The 15,261-nt window shown below is 45.4% G+C and overlaps 1 protein-coding gene across 1 annotated transcript; it reads right to left on the bottom strand.

Annotated features, from left to right (window-relative positions):
- LOC8078768 lies at positions 4,048 to 6,876 on the bottom strand. The gene is made up of 3 exons (XM_002455016.2): positions 6,497 to 6,876; positions 5,181 to 6,316; positions 4,048 to 4,730 (listed from the first exon to the last, which is right to left on the bottom strand). The coding sequence occupies exons 2-3, from the start codon at positions 6,128 to 6,130 to the stop codon at positions 4,577 to 4,579; spliced, it is 1,104 nt and encodes a 367-aa protein (XP_002455061.1). The 5' UTR covers positions 6,131 to 6,316; positions 6,497 to 6,876; the 3' UTR covers positions 4,048 to 4,576.

The following is a 15,261-nucleotide window of genomic DNA, read 5'->3' as shown; positions in this document are numbered from 1 at the left end:
CTGACTCTGTTATAAGCGGGTGCCCAGCCATTTCCTCTATATGGCAAACGTTGGGGATCACTGTTGCTGCCTCCAAGTCCGACGATGTTTTCATAATGGCAGAATTGTCATTTTCTCTATTTTCTTCGGGTGCCCAGCCATCTCCCCTATATGGCAAACGTTGGGCCTCCAAGTCTGACGATGAGCTCTGGGCTCTGGCGCCTAGGCCCTCCAAATGGGCCGGACAGCGACCTTTGGCCCTCTATTCTGCAAACTATCCTATGGCGACTTTGGGACGCGCGGAACAGCGAGATCTTCCGGCAAGAACACTCTTCAATCACTCAGGTCATTGCGCGTGTGATTGATGACCTTTCAACCTAGAAGAAACGCTTCGCAACTAAAAACTTGAGCAGTCATGAGAATGTTCACACTTGGCTTCTCTTCGTACAGAACTGTAGGAATTACTCTGTTGTAACTATCAGCACCATGTAACTGAATATCTGTTCCTTTCTAACATAATCCAGGTAGGAATCCTCCCTCCCCCTCCCCCCCTCCCCCCCTTAGTCTTGCTAGAAAAAAGGTCTGCTACATAACATTGTGGCAGAAGAGCTAAAACCCACACTGTCTCTGGATTTTTGTCCTGAATCGGTAACTGTATGTTCTGTATACCTTGTGATTAGGCAGCTTCTCAATGGTGTGCTCGAAAATCATCTGTATACCTTTGATGCCCGCAAGCCTCCACTTAACAACAAAATTGTCGGCGCTCTGCCAATCCAAAGAAAATAAAGGAGTCAAATCAGGAGCAAGAGAACTGCTATGCAGTGACATGTTCAATCCAAGGTTTCAAGCCAAAATAGTAGGATCATGTGCGTATGTTGCAATGGCACAAATAATTAAGCGTGTTTGTACTATTACCAAAAAAACGATACTTTGAGCATGACATGTGTGAAAAGGGGAGAAGGAAATCACATCAAGTTTTTCACGGTCCAACTAAAGGAATAAATTTAGCATAGTCTAGCTAAAGGTAGTTACTTGACAAATGTAGTTTTCTTACATGAGTGTTTCAAACTTTCAACAGATGTATTAGACTATAGTTAAATATTGAATTCGACAAGCAGATCCTTCTCCTAGTAGTCTCGCTCTGATCAAACCAATCATACCAAAACCTCTACCTGAACTATTGAAGGGTCATCTCTAAAACTAGTATTCTTGCCCCACTTGAAGACCCTAAGCTTGCATTTTGAAACATCAGGAATCGTCCAGAATTAACAACTGAATTCACTCGATCTATCAAATATTTGTGCATCTCCTACAGAACAAAAACAGAATATTTGTGCATCTCCTACAGAACATTTGCAAAGTTAGCTGGTTTCAGTATCACATAACATGCATGGAAGGCCACCATAGCGCAAGTTAATGTGGACAGGAAGTAAAGCAAAATAAAAATTAGAAATTAAGATGATCTAGATTTTACATTAGAATGCATTGAAAATGTATACACTACCTTCAATGAAAACCACTCTGTATGGTCACATAGTCACATGCATCAGGAGAGCCGTAGCCTCTTTACCAGAGTAGGCTGCTGGTGACCTGGGCACCACTTGATACTTCTTGCCCATAGTTCCAAACAGATAAAACATAGCAAGTGAATGCAGGAATTCAGTTAGTCAGATGTCAAACACAAACACAAACACTGTATTATTCACCTATTCTGAATCTTTTGAAGCAAAAGTCACACTTGTTAAAATATGGCCGATAAATTTTTAGGAATATATAATAAACTATTGCAAATCATTGAATCAATACAGGTTATCGTTAAGCTTCATGTCAAAGATTTAGATTAAAGATGCATGAAAAAATCAAGCCAAAAGGGGAAATTGGCAGTGCTGACTCGCTGCTCCCCCTGCTCCCAGACACCCATATCTCTTTCCGGTACAAAGAAAGAGGCACTTAAAATGCAAAACAAAGAAGACTACAACATCATGCACTAAACTTTCAAATTATTTTTGTATTTCAAAGAATCATATTACAATGAGCCTGTAAGCTGCAGGAAACCTGTCCAAACAACATCAATAATCAAATATAAATAGTTGATTTGTATATTGCTGAGTAGAAGCTGCATTTGCTGCAACGCAAAAGAATCTTGTAGAAAGGTCAAACAACCATACAAATAAAAGAATTCAAGGTTTTGACAATTCAAAAATCAGTACAGTCTAATCTTATATGTAATAGATAGAAGAGATTTGTTCCATACAGAACCGATTTGAATCTTGCTGATGTATAGTTCACCATTTTATAGGGCATTTGGTGTGTGTCAGGCTTTTTTTAATTTGAGAAAACCCAATGCAACTCAAAAAATAATATGGAGTGAACCAAAGGTCTGTTAGGTCAGGCATGGGAACAGGCCTGATTTTGGAACACCGCATAAGTTGTGTTGGGTGTGGGCCGGTACATATACACAACTTTTTTTCCGGCCTAACTTGAACCTAACCCAATTGTAAGATCTATTCAACTTGAATCATATGGATGAGAAGAACACAAAAAATGAAAATTTGTATTGAGCGCGACAGAAAACACAAAAAATCAATGGGAGACAGAAAACTTCCCATGAGGTTCAGTCTCTAGATAGAATTCCTCCAAAATTCCTAGGGACCTAGCCTTTTTCCATATGAATTGTATTTGATAGAATTTGTCAAAACTCAATCGTTGTTCTCAATGGTTTTTATACGAAACAATCCTCCAAAATCATCCATTCTTCCCTTGTTGTTCTATGGAGTTGTAGTAAAGAGATCTCCAAGAGATTCCATATCTTTCTTAAATGCTAGGAAATAGAGATTTTGGTGAAAAACTAACATCAACAACTTCTCTAAATGGTTAATCAATTATAGTGATAATTTATTCCTGAATTTTCATTAGCCAAAAATAGAAGACGAGAATGGACCTCTATAGTGCGCATGAGATACAGAAGAAGAACCGGTGGAGAACAAAAATATATAGAAAGCGATTTTTATCCAAATGACTCTGAGAGTAGACTTAGAGATCTTCAGTGTGCCTAGTCTTTCTTTCTTCGCAGGGGTGAGTTGGTGCTTCGCTAGTGGCTAGTTTAGGTTTTGAGTTGTCCTTTTTCCCTCTCTTTTTTAGAGGGAGCATTTTAATTGAAAGACTGAGGCATTTAAAAAACACAAGCCCATAGTAGGACGCATATTTATTTCTCAATGTTTGCACCTGCAGGCTCCAGTTGAAACACTCCGGCGCCAAATCCGTCCGTTGGGTGCCCTTCCGTTTCTTCCTCTCGGGGGTGGAAATGTCATGTTCGGTTCGGGCTGGAAACGCCGTCCGTCCGCATCGGCAAAACGCTGACGCAGCGACGGGCTCGTGGTTCACCGGAGGACAGATGACAATCGAATCCAAAGGATACCTGGCGTCCAAATAAAAGACGCAGACGCTGCTCCGTCGCAGCGTCCAACGAGGAGGTATGGGCGGCTCTGAATCCAATACGAGCCGCGCCTGCCGCCTGCGGCCTTGCCTTCTCTGTTCTGCTTCTGCCAGGCTTATTATTTCCCCCCGTCAGCAGAGCCCATTTGCGGAAACACGGGCGAGAGAGCCACTTGTGGATGGGAATGGGATCCATTCATCCACCTGAATACCTGATCGAATCGGATCGGACCATGAATTTCAGCAACGCCTGGCCTCTTGATTCAGTGAGAGATTCGGTCTGCGTCATTGCCCTTGCCAGTAATGAAAATCTGTTATTCAGATTTTAGCGTCAGCTTACTAGCTTAGCAGCACTACGTACACTGGTGGTACAGTGGTACTACTAGTCAGCTTAGGGTGGATTCAGTGACGACAGTAAACTTGCTAACCTTTTAAACCGTACGAATAAAGGCTGCAATTTCTCGTGATTTTACCCCATCAGTCATTCAGTTGGTCCAAGTAGTGGCAAATGATGCCTTCAGTTTCCAGTGGAAATCATCAAGTGGTTAAAACCCCATCATCACATGTCCTCTCTCACTCACTCAGGTCCTTTCAGTTCCAGCACCACCCGCTGCACAGAGGGAAAAAAAAGGGGAAAAAGAGCAATGGAAATGACTCAAAGCAGCTCGATGTCATTATCTCAGAGACACAGGGGTGGCAATGTGGCAAGGCAGGCAATGCGATGCGCAGACACGGACAGTCACTGCTGCTACGAGTAGAAAAAGCGAGCAAGGAAAGGGATGATTGGGGCACCGGGCACCACTGCCCGGCCGGCCGGCAGCCTTTGCATCAAAACTACAGTGGCACGGCGAGTCGGCGACCTCCTCTCTCCTCTCTCCTCTCTCTTTCTTTCAGAAAAAAAAAAAAAACAGATCTCCGCAGGTTCCCAGGACTAGCGACAGTGACCCACCATGAGCACCGTTTCTTCCTTCTCGGCTCCCTCCGTCACACGTACAGTTTGCTGAACCAAAAGCAACAGACTGACGACGACGGCGGCGGCGGCGGCGGCGATGTGCACTGAACCGTGAACAATCGGCGGCTAGGATCGCCTGTCCCACTGTCGTCGTGCAAGGAGGGAGGAGGGAGGGACGGTGGGCCGGCCGGCCGGGTGGGTGGGTGGAGGTCATATGGCGACCACCATGCCGGCCATGAAGATGTCGTCGTGGAAGGAGGAGCAGGAGGAACGAGGGGACACGCTGCCCGTCTTGTTCTCGGCTTCCTCTTCCAGCTGGATCTCCTGGTCCCGGCAATTCGCGCTGCAGAATGCCTTCTCGCCGCTGCAAGAGTAAGCCCACGCAACCAAAATTGTTAAGAATTGTGAATGAATTATAATGCCATGCCAAGAACAATTATTCAGATCAGTTGGTTGGATGGGTCAGTGCTACTAACTGTTCACTTAATCATTGTTCAGTTTGCAACCGCTTTTAATGAAAACTATGGAATTTAGTAATAATTCAGCATGTTGTCTAGATCAGTTTAGTATTCAATCATCATCTGTTCATTTCCAGAAAGTTTAACAAATTTTCTTCTCCAAAAAAGAATTATCATTGCTGTTCAGATAAACAATGTATCAATCATCATCAGTTCGCTTCAGTGACTTCATTAAGATCAATGTTTCATTCCGAAAGGCAGCGTCTCTTTTTAACCGAAATGCTTCCCCAAATGATCCTATCAATGCACTGAAAGAATGATCAGATTAGATTAGATAATGGTCGCATCGGCATTACCGGTAGATGTAAATGTCGTTGCCTTCAAGCTTCTTCTTGCAAGCGAAGCAGGAGCTGAGGAAGTCATCGGCGCCGGCCGCGGCGGACTTGACCACGAAGTAGCAGCACCCGGCGGCTCCTTCCTCGGACTCCATGGCGGCGGCCTCGTGGTCGCCACCGCCCCCGACCGTGCGGGGCTCCAAGATGCAGTCGCCGAAGATGTGCGTCGTCTTGGGGTTGGGCCCACGCGCGATGATGCGCGTGTAGTCCTCCGACTGCTCGATCTCGCTCGCGGACACCGAGCCGACGAAGCGCCGGGCGGCGGTGGACGCCGCGGGGAGCGAGCCCGGGCCCGGGAGCTTGCCGAGGTCGAACGAGTGGCGCTTGCTGGCGTTGCTGATGACGAGGTGAGCGCCGGCGGCTGTTTCCGACTCCGACCGAGTGGTCTCAGGACCAGACTTCAGATCCCCGTGGTGGCGGTGGAACTGGAACCTGCTGCACGGCACCGACATGCCGCCGCCGCCGGCCGCGGCCGCGGTGGTGTCCGGGGCGGGGCAGGACATCGTCTTGCCGAGCTCCGGCTGCGAGTGCCCGCCGCCGCAGTCCTTGGGCGGGGAGGTGTGCGGCCTGACGAGGCGCAGGCGCGGGCTGAGCAGGCAGTTGGCGGCGACGGCGGTGTCGGCGGCGAGGGCGTCGACGAGGCCCGGCGCGCCCCACGTCATCCGCGGCGAGCGCGGCGACCGGAGCAGCAGCGCCTTGGGGTCCAGCGGCGACGTCGGGCTCCTCGACGACTCCGCGTCGGGCGCTACGCGCTTGGCGGCGAACCCGACGAAGAGGCGCGGCACGGCGAAGAGCGCGGCGCCGCTGCCAACGCCGACGCGGGGCCGGGCGTCGCCGCCCCCGCCCCCGCCCCCGGCCCCGCCGGAGCCAGAGGAGTCCGGGACCGGGTCGGACACCATCCTCCGCAGCATCGCCGGCCCGCCCGCCCAGCCGCGGACGTACACAACCTCCTGAAACCGGGGGTGCGGGGGGGTCAAGAAGAGCGCGGGCAAAAACGTCACAAATCCGTCGCCATCCGGCGAAGCCACACGACGCCCTCGCTTGTCGCCGCCCTCCCGCCCCGGCGTCCAAAAGATCACGCCGTCCTCGCCCGATAACTACAGCAAGAAAGAAGCCCCCTCCCGTTCTCAGCGAGGCGTCTCGTGTGGACAAACAGGCTCGTCCACCTCGTGGGCAAGAAATAAGGCGAGGAAGACGAAAGGGGTGAAGCGAGCAGAGCAGAGCAGAGGAGTGCGACGAGCGAGCACCCCCGGCACACCACCTCACTCACCCCTTACCTTTCCTTTTTTTTTCTCTCGCTCTCTCTTTCGCGCTTTGGCTTTCTCTGTCTCAGTCTGTCTCTCTCTTCCTCCTCGTCGTCGCTTTACCTCTGCCTCTCTCTCTCACGCACTCCGCAATGGCGTCGTGCGAGGCGAGAGGAGGGGAGAGGGGAGGAGGAAGCCGAGGGAGGAGAGAGGAGCCCGTGCTGAGGAGAGAGAGGAGGGAACAGAGTGGCAGTGAAATCACACTGGCCTGCTGCTGCTGCGGATACTTGTACGACCTGATTGATACCCCTCGCCTCTGTCCCTTTGCATGCATGAAAATCAGAGACGCGGATCAGAGAGAGAAATTGTACTGCTTCTCGTAGTACAACATCATCAGCACCACGAATCCACCACCACCCACCCACCCGCGCCTGGATTGCCATTCATGCATGTCAGAGAAAGGGAGGCAGATGTAACATTTTAACTGTGCTGCCGCTGTACTGTACACGTAGAAATACGGCCGGCCACGTCCACGTACGTACAGTTGCGGTCTGGAGCCTCCCATCCCATCCTTCGGCCATCGATGAGACCAGCTGCTGCTCTTGCTGGACCCCACGCCGGCACAGCGTTGTACGACTACAGTACAGTACTGCGCGGCGATGCCATACCAAAACCGTAGCTTTGCTCTCGAGACCGTCTCGTGTCTGGCCTGTCATTGCTTGCTCGCTCGTGTAGTTCGTGTGCCTTTCAAAAAGAGGGGAAACAAATTTCAGGTTAAGGGCTCGTTCGTTTAACATGGAATAGTTTATCTGGAATTATTCCAGCTGGAATGACAGGCTTATTTGTACTAATATGGATCAGCTGGAATAGTTTCCAGCCCTCAAAACCGGTCAAACGAACGAGGCCTAAATTAGCTACTGTACTAATTGTTTCAGGGCAGAGATCTGAGCCAAATCCAACGGCTGCAACTGCTGGGTTCAATGAATCTAGCCGGGTTTTTTTTTTTGCATGCGTTTTTCCCCCATTTGAGCACGACGCGCCGCACGTTCATTTCATGCTCGCATGCTTGTCGTGCTTGTGACGACACACACACACACACACAAGACCTGAACGGAAACTCAACGGCCGTAACGAGAGGAGTACTAGGTTCTCCGGCGTTCCATGAACCTGGACGCCTTTGAAATCCAGGAACGCGAGGACGTGGTGGTGCACGGACGCGTGCATGCGGCGTGTCTGTCTGTCTGTCCATCGTCATCTATCCTTGCGTTACTCCCAATCGTCTCTATCAGAAATTCAGAATGCAAAACCAAAACCACCTCGATCTGCTGCAAAAAAAAAAAACCGTTCAAAGCTTATTAATTGGCGTAGTACGTACTACTGCACATGAGCGGTGGGTCGAGAATAAATCCGCATCATCAAATTAAGGGGGGCCAATCAGCCACCGTACTCGATCACGTAGGAGTACCTAAGACCAAGTATTATGGTGGGCTGTAAGCTGACTGAATGCTGATGTGGAGGAGAGAAAGGAGGAGAGAGAGGAGAAGCAGACTGTAAGCTTACAGCCAGCTTAGACACAATAACCAAGAAACTTTGTGAGAGAGATAAGTGGGCCATATATTAATAGTGAATAGCTAACTATTGTATGAGTGGGCTGAGAGAAGGCTGTAAGGAACCTTACAGCCAGCAAGTGGGCTGTATTATTAAACTTGCTCTAATAACAATACACACCCAAATACTACTCCAACACGATGTCCGTAGTAGCTCTCTCCGATCTCATGCTTGATGCTTCTGCGTCGCATTTGCATTGGGGATGCACAATGATTGGACTTTTAGGGGGTCCCCCTCGCTAGCTAAGCCTGCCTCTTTCTCGTCTTTCCGTGGCGCGCGGCACTCCAACGATGCAAATGTGAAATGTGCTTGCTGCAAAAGAGAAATCATCACCGTGCTTAGCTTTGCTCCCTCCCCCACCCCACCAAGCGAACTTCAAAGCTGCTCTTGATTGAGATCAAGCACCACGCTTTTAACCTGCCGGCAGCGGCAGGCACTATTACTGTTCCTACGAAAGCGTAAAGCCGTTCTCCGTCCGAGTTTATTCACCGGTGGTAAATTCTCATCGTTTTTTTTCTTTTCCTCGGGCCCCCCTCGTCCACTCCACCCTGCAATGCTCTCTCTCTGCCTGCTGCCTGGCCTGTGCGTGCTGCGTGTGGTGGAGTGCGTGGCCACGCATGTCCATCCGGGTTCCTGTTCGTCTCGTGACGAGCTCGCTCGCTCGCTTGCTTTCTGAAAGCGCCCCTGCTTTCGGGCTTTGGGAAGAGGACGAAGATCAGAGGGGAGCGCCCCGTTGTGTCTCTCTATCTTAAGGCCTTGTTTAGTTGGCAAAAACTTTGTTTTTTTGGCTACTGTAGCACTTTCGTTTTTATTTGACAAACATTATCCAATTATGGAGTAACTAGGCTCAAAAGATTCATCTCACAAATTACAGGTAAACTGTACAATTAGTTTTTATTTTTATGTATATTTAATGCTTCATACATGCGACTAAAGATTCGATGTGACGGGAAATCTTGAAAATTTTTGCGAACTAAACAAGGCCTTTTTCTCTCTTCTCTTCTATTCTAAGGCCTTGTTTAGTTCCTGTCCGGAATTTTTTCGTCATACTGTAGCACTTTCGTTTGTTTGTGGTAATTATTATCCAATCATAGACTAACTAGGTTCAAAAGATTCGTCTCGTAAATTTCGACCAAACTGTGCAATTAGTTTTTGTTTTCGTTTATATTTAATACTTTATGCATGCGTCTAAAGATTCGATGTGACAGGGAATCTTGAAAAGTTTTTAGATTTTGGGTGGAAGTAAACAAGGCCTAACAGTAGGATCGATCGATCCATTGATGGATGGATGGATGGATCGCACAGCGTCTCGGCTTCATTGTTGTTACAGTCTTTGCATCGATGATGGCGGCAGTCCTGTACTGGTATATATCATGCAGCAGCATCTCATTATGCGGTAGTATTAGAGTAGAGGCGTGGTGGGCCCGGCGCTGCATGCATGCATGGCCACTCGATCGCACGTACAGTAACTCCTATTACGTACACAGTCCAGACCCCTACACTACACTACTGCTCCAGCATCCCCTGCTGCTCTCTGTTTCAGTGCCGTTGCGAGCTGAATGAATGTGCATGGTGAATGGCGTGCAGTGTAACGCAACGCAACGCAAGCATCGGCCGGCCATCCGTTGGACGATCCAGTCCAACGGCGGTGGATTAGTTTTCTTCTGCTCGTGTCATCACCTCAGGGCAACTGTTCCGTGGTCCACCGCGTACTGTACGTGTACGTCCGGTAGTCCTGCGATCGCAAATGCGGAAATGCCATGCAATGCCCATCATCCGACGGTGAGCGAGAGCGCACAAGATGACCCACAGGCGTACGTACTCCGCACGTAGATACTACGTTTTGGGCCTTGTTTAATTCCTAGAAAATTTTGCAAAATTTTTCACATTTTCCGTCACATCGAATTTTTAGACGCATGCATGGAGTATTAAATATAGACGAAAATAAAAACTAATTTCACAGTTTGGTCGAAAATGACGAAACGAATCTTTTGAGTCTAGTTAGTCTATGATTGGACAATATTTGTCAAATACAAATGAAAATGCTACAGTGTCGATTTTGCAAAAATTTTCGGAACTAAACAAGGCTGTGCTACTTTTTACCAGTGCTGCTGGGCGCGCGGCAGGCGACCTACACTAAGGAAGTAAGGAGTAAGGAGGCCCTCTTCGAAACGGATGAAATTTCAAGATTCCTTTTGTTTTCTTTTTGGCCGTGTTTAGTTCGTTAAGTAAAAAATTTCGTAACACTATAGCACTTTCGTTTATTTATAATAATTATTGTCCAATCATAAACTAACTAAGCTCAAAAAATTCATCTCGTAAATACCGACCAAACTGTACAATTAGTTTTTATTTTCGTTTATATTTAATACTCCATGCATGTGTTTAAAGATTCGATGTGACGGAAAATCTTGAAAAATTTTGAGTTTTGGAGTTGAAGTAAACAAGGCGTTTGTAAAAATACAGTAATTTTCGAGTGATTCTCGCATCCTAAATGGGGCCTAGCTAATTATGAAACCTAGAGTCGTGTCGCATGTCAATGTGTGTTTCCAGTTCCCATATACTCCTTTTCGTCCTAAGAAAATATATCTCTCGTTTTTACGTACGGTTCAATCAATCTTAAATTTGAGGAGAGGAATGTTGGATCCATACAGTATCTCCAAGAAATGAGAGTTATTTCTATAAAAGTCATTTTCTATGTAATTCTACTCTTCAACCGTTTTTCTATATCTTGTTTATACTCTAGAGAGTTATGGCTACATTGGGATAACCAGTGAAAAGAAGTTGTTCCAGTATACTCTCTCCATACTAAAAAATAAAGTCTTTTTAAACAAAGTTTGGGTCAAACATTAAGAATATAAAATCATGAATAACTTTTAAGTTGTCGAGTTTGAAAATATGAAAACTATATGAATAGATTTGTATTGAAAAAAAACTTTTATATATGTATATATATATATATATATATGAGAGTAACTACACATACGTGTGGAAAGAATTTCCATATATATATATATATATATATATCACTTTTTAATAATATTTTTATAAAAACAAAAAGTCAAATTTATATTTTGGAGACCGTATCACTGTCCAAAACAACTTCATTTGTTAGTATGAAGGGAGTATTTGTTTTTCTCTATTCCTAATAATTAGGCATGAATTAGAGAGTCACTCGGAGATGCTCTAAAATATAGCTAATATTTACTCCATTTGATCCAAATTATAATATGTTTTAGTTTTTAAAGTTACATTCCTTTTTACTATGTATATAGCTACATATCTAGAAAAGCAAGACGTCTTAACTACCATTTATAATTAAGGGAGTAGTCGCTAAAAATTAGCTCAAGCTCTATTTGGACTCTCCTTTAGCAATAGGTTAGCTAAGGATGGGGGTAATGGTTTAAATGGATATTTGTGGTTCTTGTCTAATATAACTTAACAAACTAAATGAAAAAAATGAGAGAGATGGAATTGACAATTTAGTTCATTAATTTAGACTAGAGAAGAACCGCGAGTATCATTTGAAGCATTATTCCCATCCTTAAGGTTAGCCAATGCCTTACTCTTCCCTTCCATCAAGCTAACAGTTACTTATTAATTACTTGATTTTCCTAACTACTAGTAGGCCTAATAGTAAGTTGAATGAATCTAAACGGGTCATATATAGTTGGTTTATAGAGAATAATATCAATATTGTGCATCTTATAATGAAATCAATAATACTCATTTTATTTAAAAATTCTCGAGAGGAGGGGACTATAGATTTGATCGCAAGTGACAGTAGACGCAGGCCCCGACAAAAGGTTTGCGCAAGTTTTCAGGTGCTCAAACACGCTCGGTAGTCGGCAGGATGGTTTGGACGGTTAACTCCGTTACCTCATCGGATCCTCTGCGCCGGCCTCTTTGTACGGACGCCCTGTGCTGGCCGCACCTTACCTGAGGCTTGCTCGCCTTTTGTCGTTCTTGTGCTCTCCATCACTTTTTTTTCGGTGGGTGGTGGTGGCGCACCTAGCCGCGGATGATGATGCGTCCCAATCATTCTCGCTAAAGTGGAGCGGCAGCAGGACGAAGGGCAGAGCCGGGTACGAGCACAGAAGATCCGGATCGGCTTTGGTTCAGCGGCCTCACCCATGCTTTCCGGGCTGGATCTTCTGCAGCTGCAGCACCGTCCATTTGATCTATTCCGGGCCTGTCTCACTTTGGGTGTTGGAGCGAGTTGGTGGATACTTTTATGTACGGTACGAACTAGTACGAACACAGTGCATTTTGTATATATTAGTACTATTACTCGTTTTTAGGAACTGAATATATCATTCCTTACGTGAATGACAGTGCCAGTACATCAGTCAATATATTAACCGGCCCCTTCAGTTTAGGCCTTGTTTAGTTCAACTAAATTTCAAGATTTTTCATCACATCGATGTCTTGTTTAGTTCACCCCAAAATCCAAAAAGTTTTCAAGATTTCCCGTCACATCGAATCTTGCGGCACATGCATTAAACATTAAATATAGACGAAAATAAAAACTAATTACACAGTTTATCTGTAAATCACGAGACGAATATTTTGATCCTAGTTAATTCATGATTGGACAATATTTGTCAAATAAAAACGAAAGTGCTACGGTAGCGAAATCCGAAATTTTTTCGGAACTAAACAAGGCCTGAATCTTGCGGCACATACAAACATAAAATATTAAATATAGATAAAAGTTAACTAATTGCACAATTTGTCTATAATTTATGAGATGAATATTTTAAGTCTGATTTATGATTGTACAATAATTACTAAATATACATGAAAATGCTACGGTATCAAAATTCAAAAACTTTTTTTTTGGATATTAGAAGATGCTGATTGGACGATCAGGATGCAGTGTAGTGCTCTCTTCCCTCATCTGATTCCTCCCAAGAGGCCAAGAGGCGTGCCCGTGTACGCTCGCGGTGTACACGAGAGGGGGGACGGAGGGGCGTCTGGTGGGGACCAACGGGCGGTGGCACACAGGCACGGTGACCCGCCACGCACCCCACTGTTGCCTGCGGCGAGCGCGATCTATCCCGTCCGCGGGGGTGGGGCCCGGGAGCCGGCGGGCGGGGCCCACGCCGGCACCGCTTTTACGCAGACAGCGATGGCCCGGCATTGACAAAGCTGACTGGCCCCTCCACCGGACCTTGGGCCCGCTGGGAGCGGGGCCCACATCCCAAAGGATTCCTTTTTTCCCCTTCTCTCTCATCGAGGAGAAAAACGAAAAAGTCTGTGGGCTGCAGATTTTTTTTTTTGAAAATTTGGGCTGCAGATATGTTGCCCATACTTTTAACACAGAAATCTGAGGACCAAGGTGAAAAATTTTCCACCTATACTACTGCAGTAGTTTTTTCTTTGGACAAGTCTACTGCAGTAGTTTGGTTTTCATGTCATCGTATAGTGACATTTACACAACTCTTTGGAATGGTCTTCTATCTTCTGTTAAAAGGGACTTGAGACTTGGGGCTGAACATTTAGAAACAGCTCCCTGTCCTGATGTGGATTTTTTAATGTCTATTTAAACAAAGATTTGAGGCTTCTCTCTCGAAATTTTTTTTTGAGTCTTACTAAAAGTAATTGAGCTTATTACTAGGATTTTTATACATTCCAGAGAATTCATGGAAAATACAAATCATGCTACAGGCCTTCTTTAGTTCAATTTTTTTAATATAAAATAGACATTGTATTATTTTCATCTGTATTTTACAAATATTATTAAATCATAGACTAACTAGACTTAAAAAATTCGTTTCGTAAATTAAAAATAAACTATGTTATTAATTTATATTTATATTTAATATTCTGTAGTGACGAAAGATTTAATGTAATAAAAAAATCCGAAAAATTTTGTATTTTTTTTAACTACAAGGCCGAAGAGGACAAGGCAAAGCTGTGGCACCTCTCGAAATGAGCAGTCGAGGCCCTTCCTCCTGTCGTCATCCGGACGGGACGGGCCTCCCACGCGCACGGATCACGAGGTGCATCTGACGGCCTACCAGGAAGATCCGCCTGCGATCGTACGGTCCGAGGGCGGGGAGCAGCGGTGCACGGCCCGGCCCCACCGCACGTGCTCGCCGGCACGTTACCGTCCTCCTCTCCTCCCACGTAGACTAGTACTCCTCTACGGAATAGAACCCACTTCGGATACGTATATTTTTTCTATTGTTTAAAGTTTATTTTAAAAACCTATTAGTGCGTTTTGGAAAAAAAAAGTAGAACGTCTGGACCCACTACGCTGTTGCTCATTTGTCTGCATCCTGCGCCTCAACCTCAAAAGCAAATGCGAGCACGAAAATACACGAATGAATTTAACTAAAAGCGCTTTTTACTCGTGTCGTAGGTGTATGTTGGTCGCTGGAGATGATGCTTTCCCCGTCAGGCGTCAGGTGATGCAGATGGAAGCTATGCGCTTTCGCCGGATAAAGCTAAGGATCTTTCACGTGCTATGCTACTGGCCTCAGCTTGCTACTTGCTAGTGACAATGTTTCGAGCCATATCTGCACATCGTCATCCCACGCATTCTATCGCGACAAGCAGCTTAAACAAATATGCATGCATGCATGCATAATAAAGCTACTACTAAACACTACTAATGGACATGGCAACAGAATGTTGAATAGCTGATGGGAGTGTTCAGAGTGCAGTATAGTAAAATGTTGAGTACTCCAGTACTGTAGTAGTCCACAGGTTTCAGATTCTCAGCAGTGTATAAAGTTCAGGTGCCTGTTTCCTTCTGTGTTCTGACGATACAATTACCACCACAGTACTTTGTACTCCTACTCCCTCCGTCCCTGAAAGCTGCAATTTCTAGAATTGTCTTAAGTCAATTTTTTAAAACTTTGACCAAATTTATAGAAAAAAATACTAAGATTTATAGTACCAAATTAATACCATTACATTTATCATTGAATATATTTTCATAAGATACTCATTTTATGTTATACATATTGATACTCTTTTCTATAAAGTTGGTCAAAGTTAAACAAGTTTGACTGGCACGGATTCTAGGAATTGAAGCTTTCAGGGACGGAGCGAGTACCTTAATATCCTTTTACTGCCCGTGCACACCCATGTCCATGGTTCTGTGTATTAGTACTTACTGTAAGTAAAGATTAGTTTCTTATAAAGGGGTAAAAAATATTAGTTGTGCTGTAGTCTTTCAC

Source organism: Sorghum bicolor, chromosome 3, assembly GCF_000003195.3.
Source record: "Sorghum bicolor cultivar BTx623 chromosome 3, Sorghum_bicolor_NCBIv3, whole genome shotgun sequence".
In the NCBI taxonomy this organism is placed as follows: Eukaryota; Viridiplantae; Streptophyta; class Magnoliopsida; order Poales; family Poaceae; genus Sorghum; species Sorghum bicolor.
The sequence above is the reverse complement of the archived record's forward strand: the minus strand, read 5'-3'. Positions and strand labels throughout refer to the sequence as shown.

Coding starts and splice junctions, on each gene's coding strand:
- LOC8078768 (XM_002455016.2), bottom strand. CDS start 6,130: ATGCTGCGGAGGATGGTGTCCGACCCGGTCCCGGACTCCTCTGGCTCC. Junction 4,731..5,180: donor AACGACATTTACATCTACCG/GTAATGCCGATG, acceptor TTACTCTTGCAG/CGGCGAGAAGGCATTCTGCA.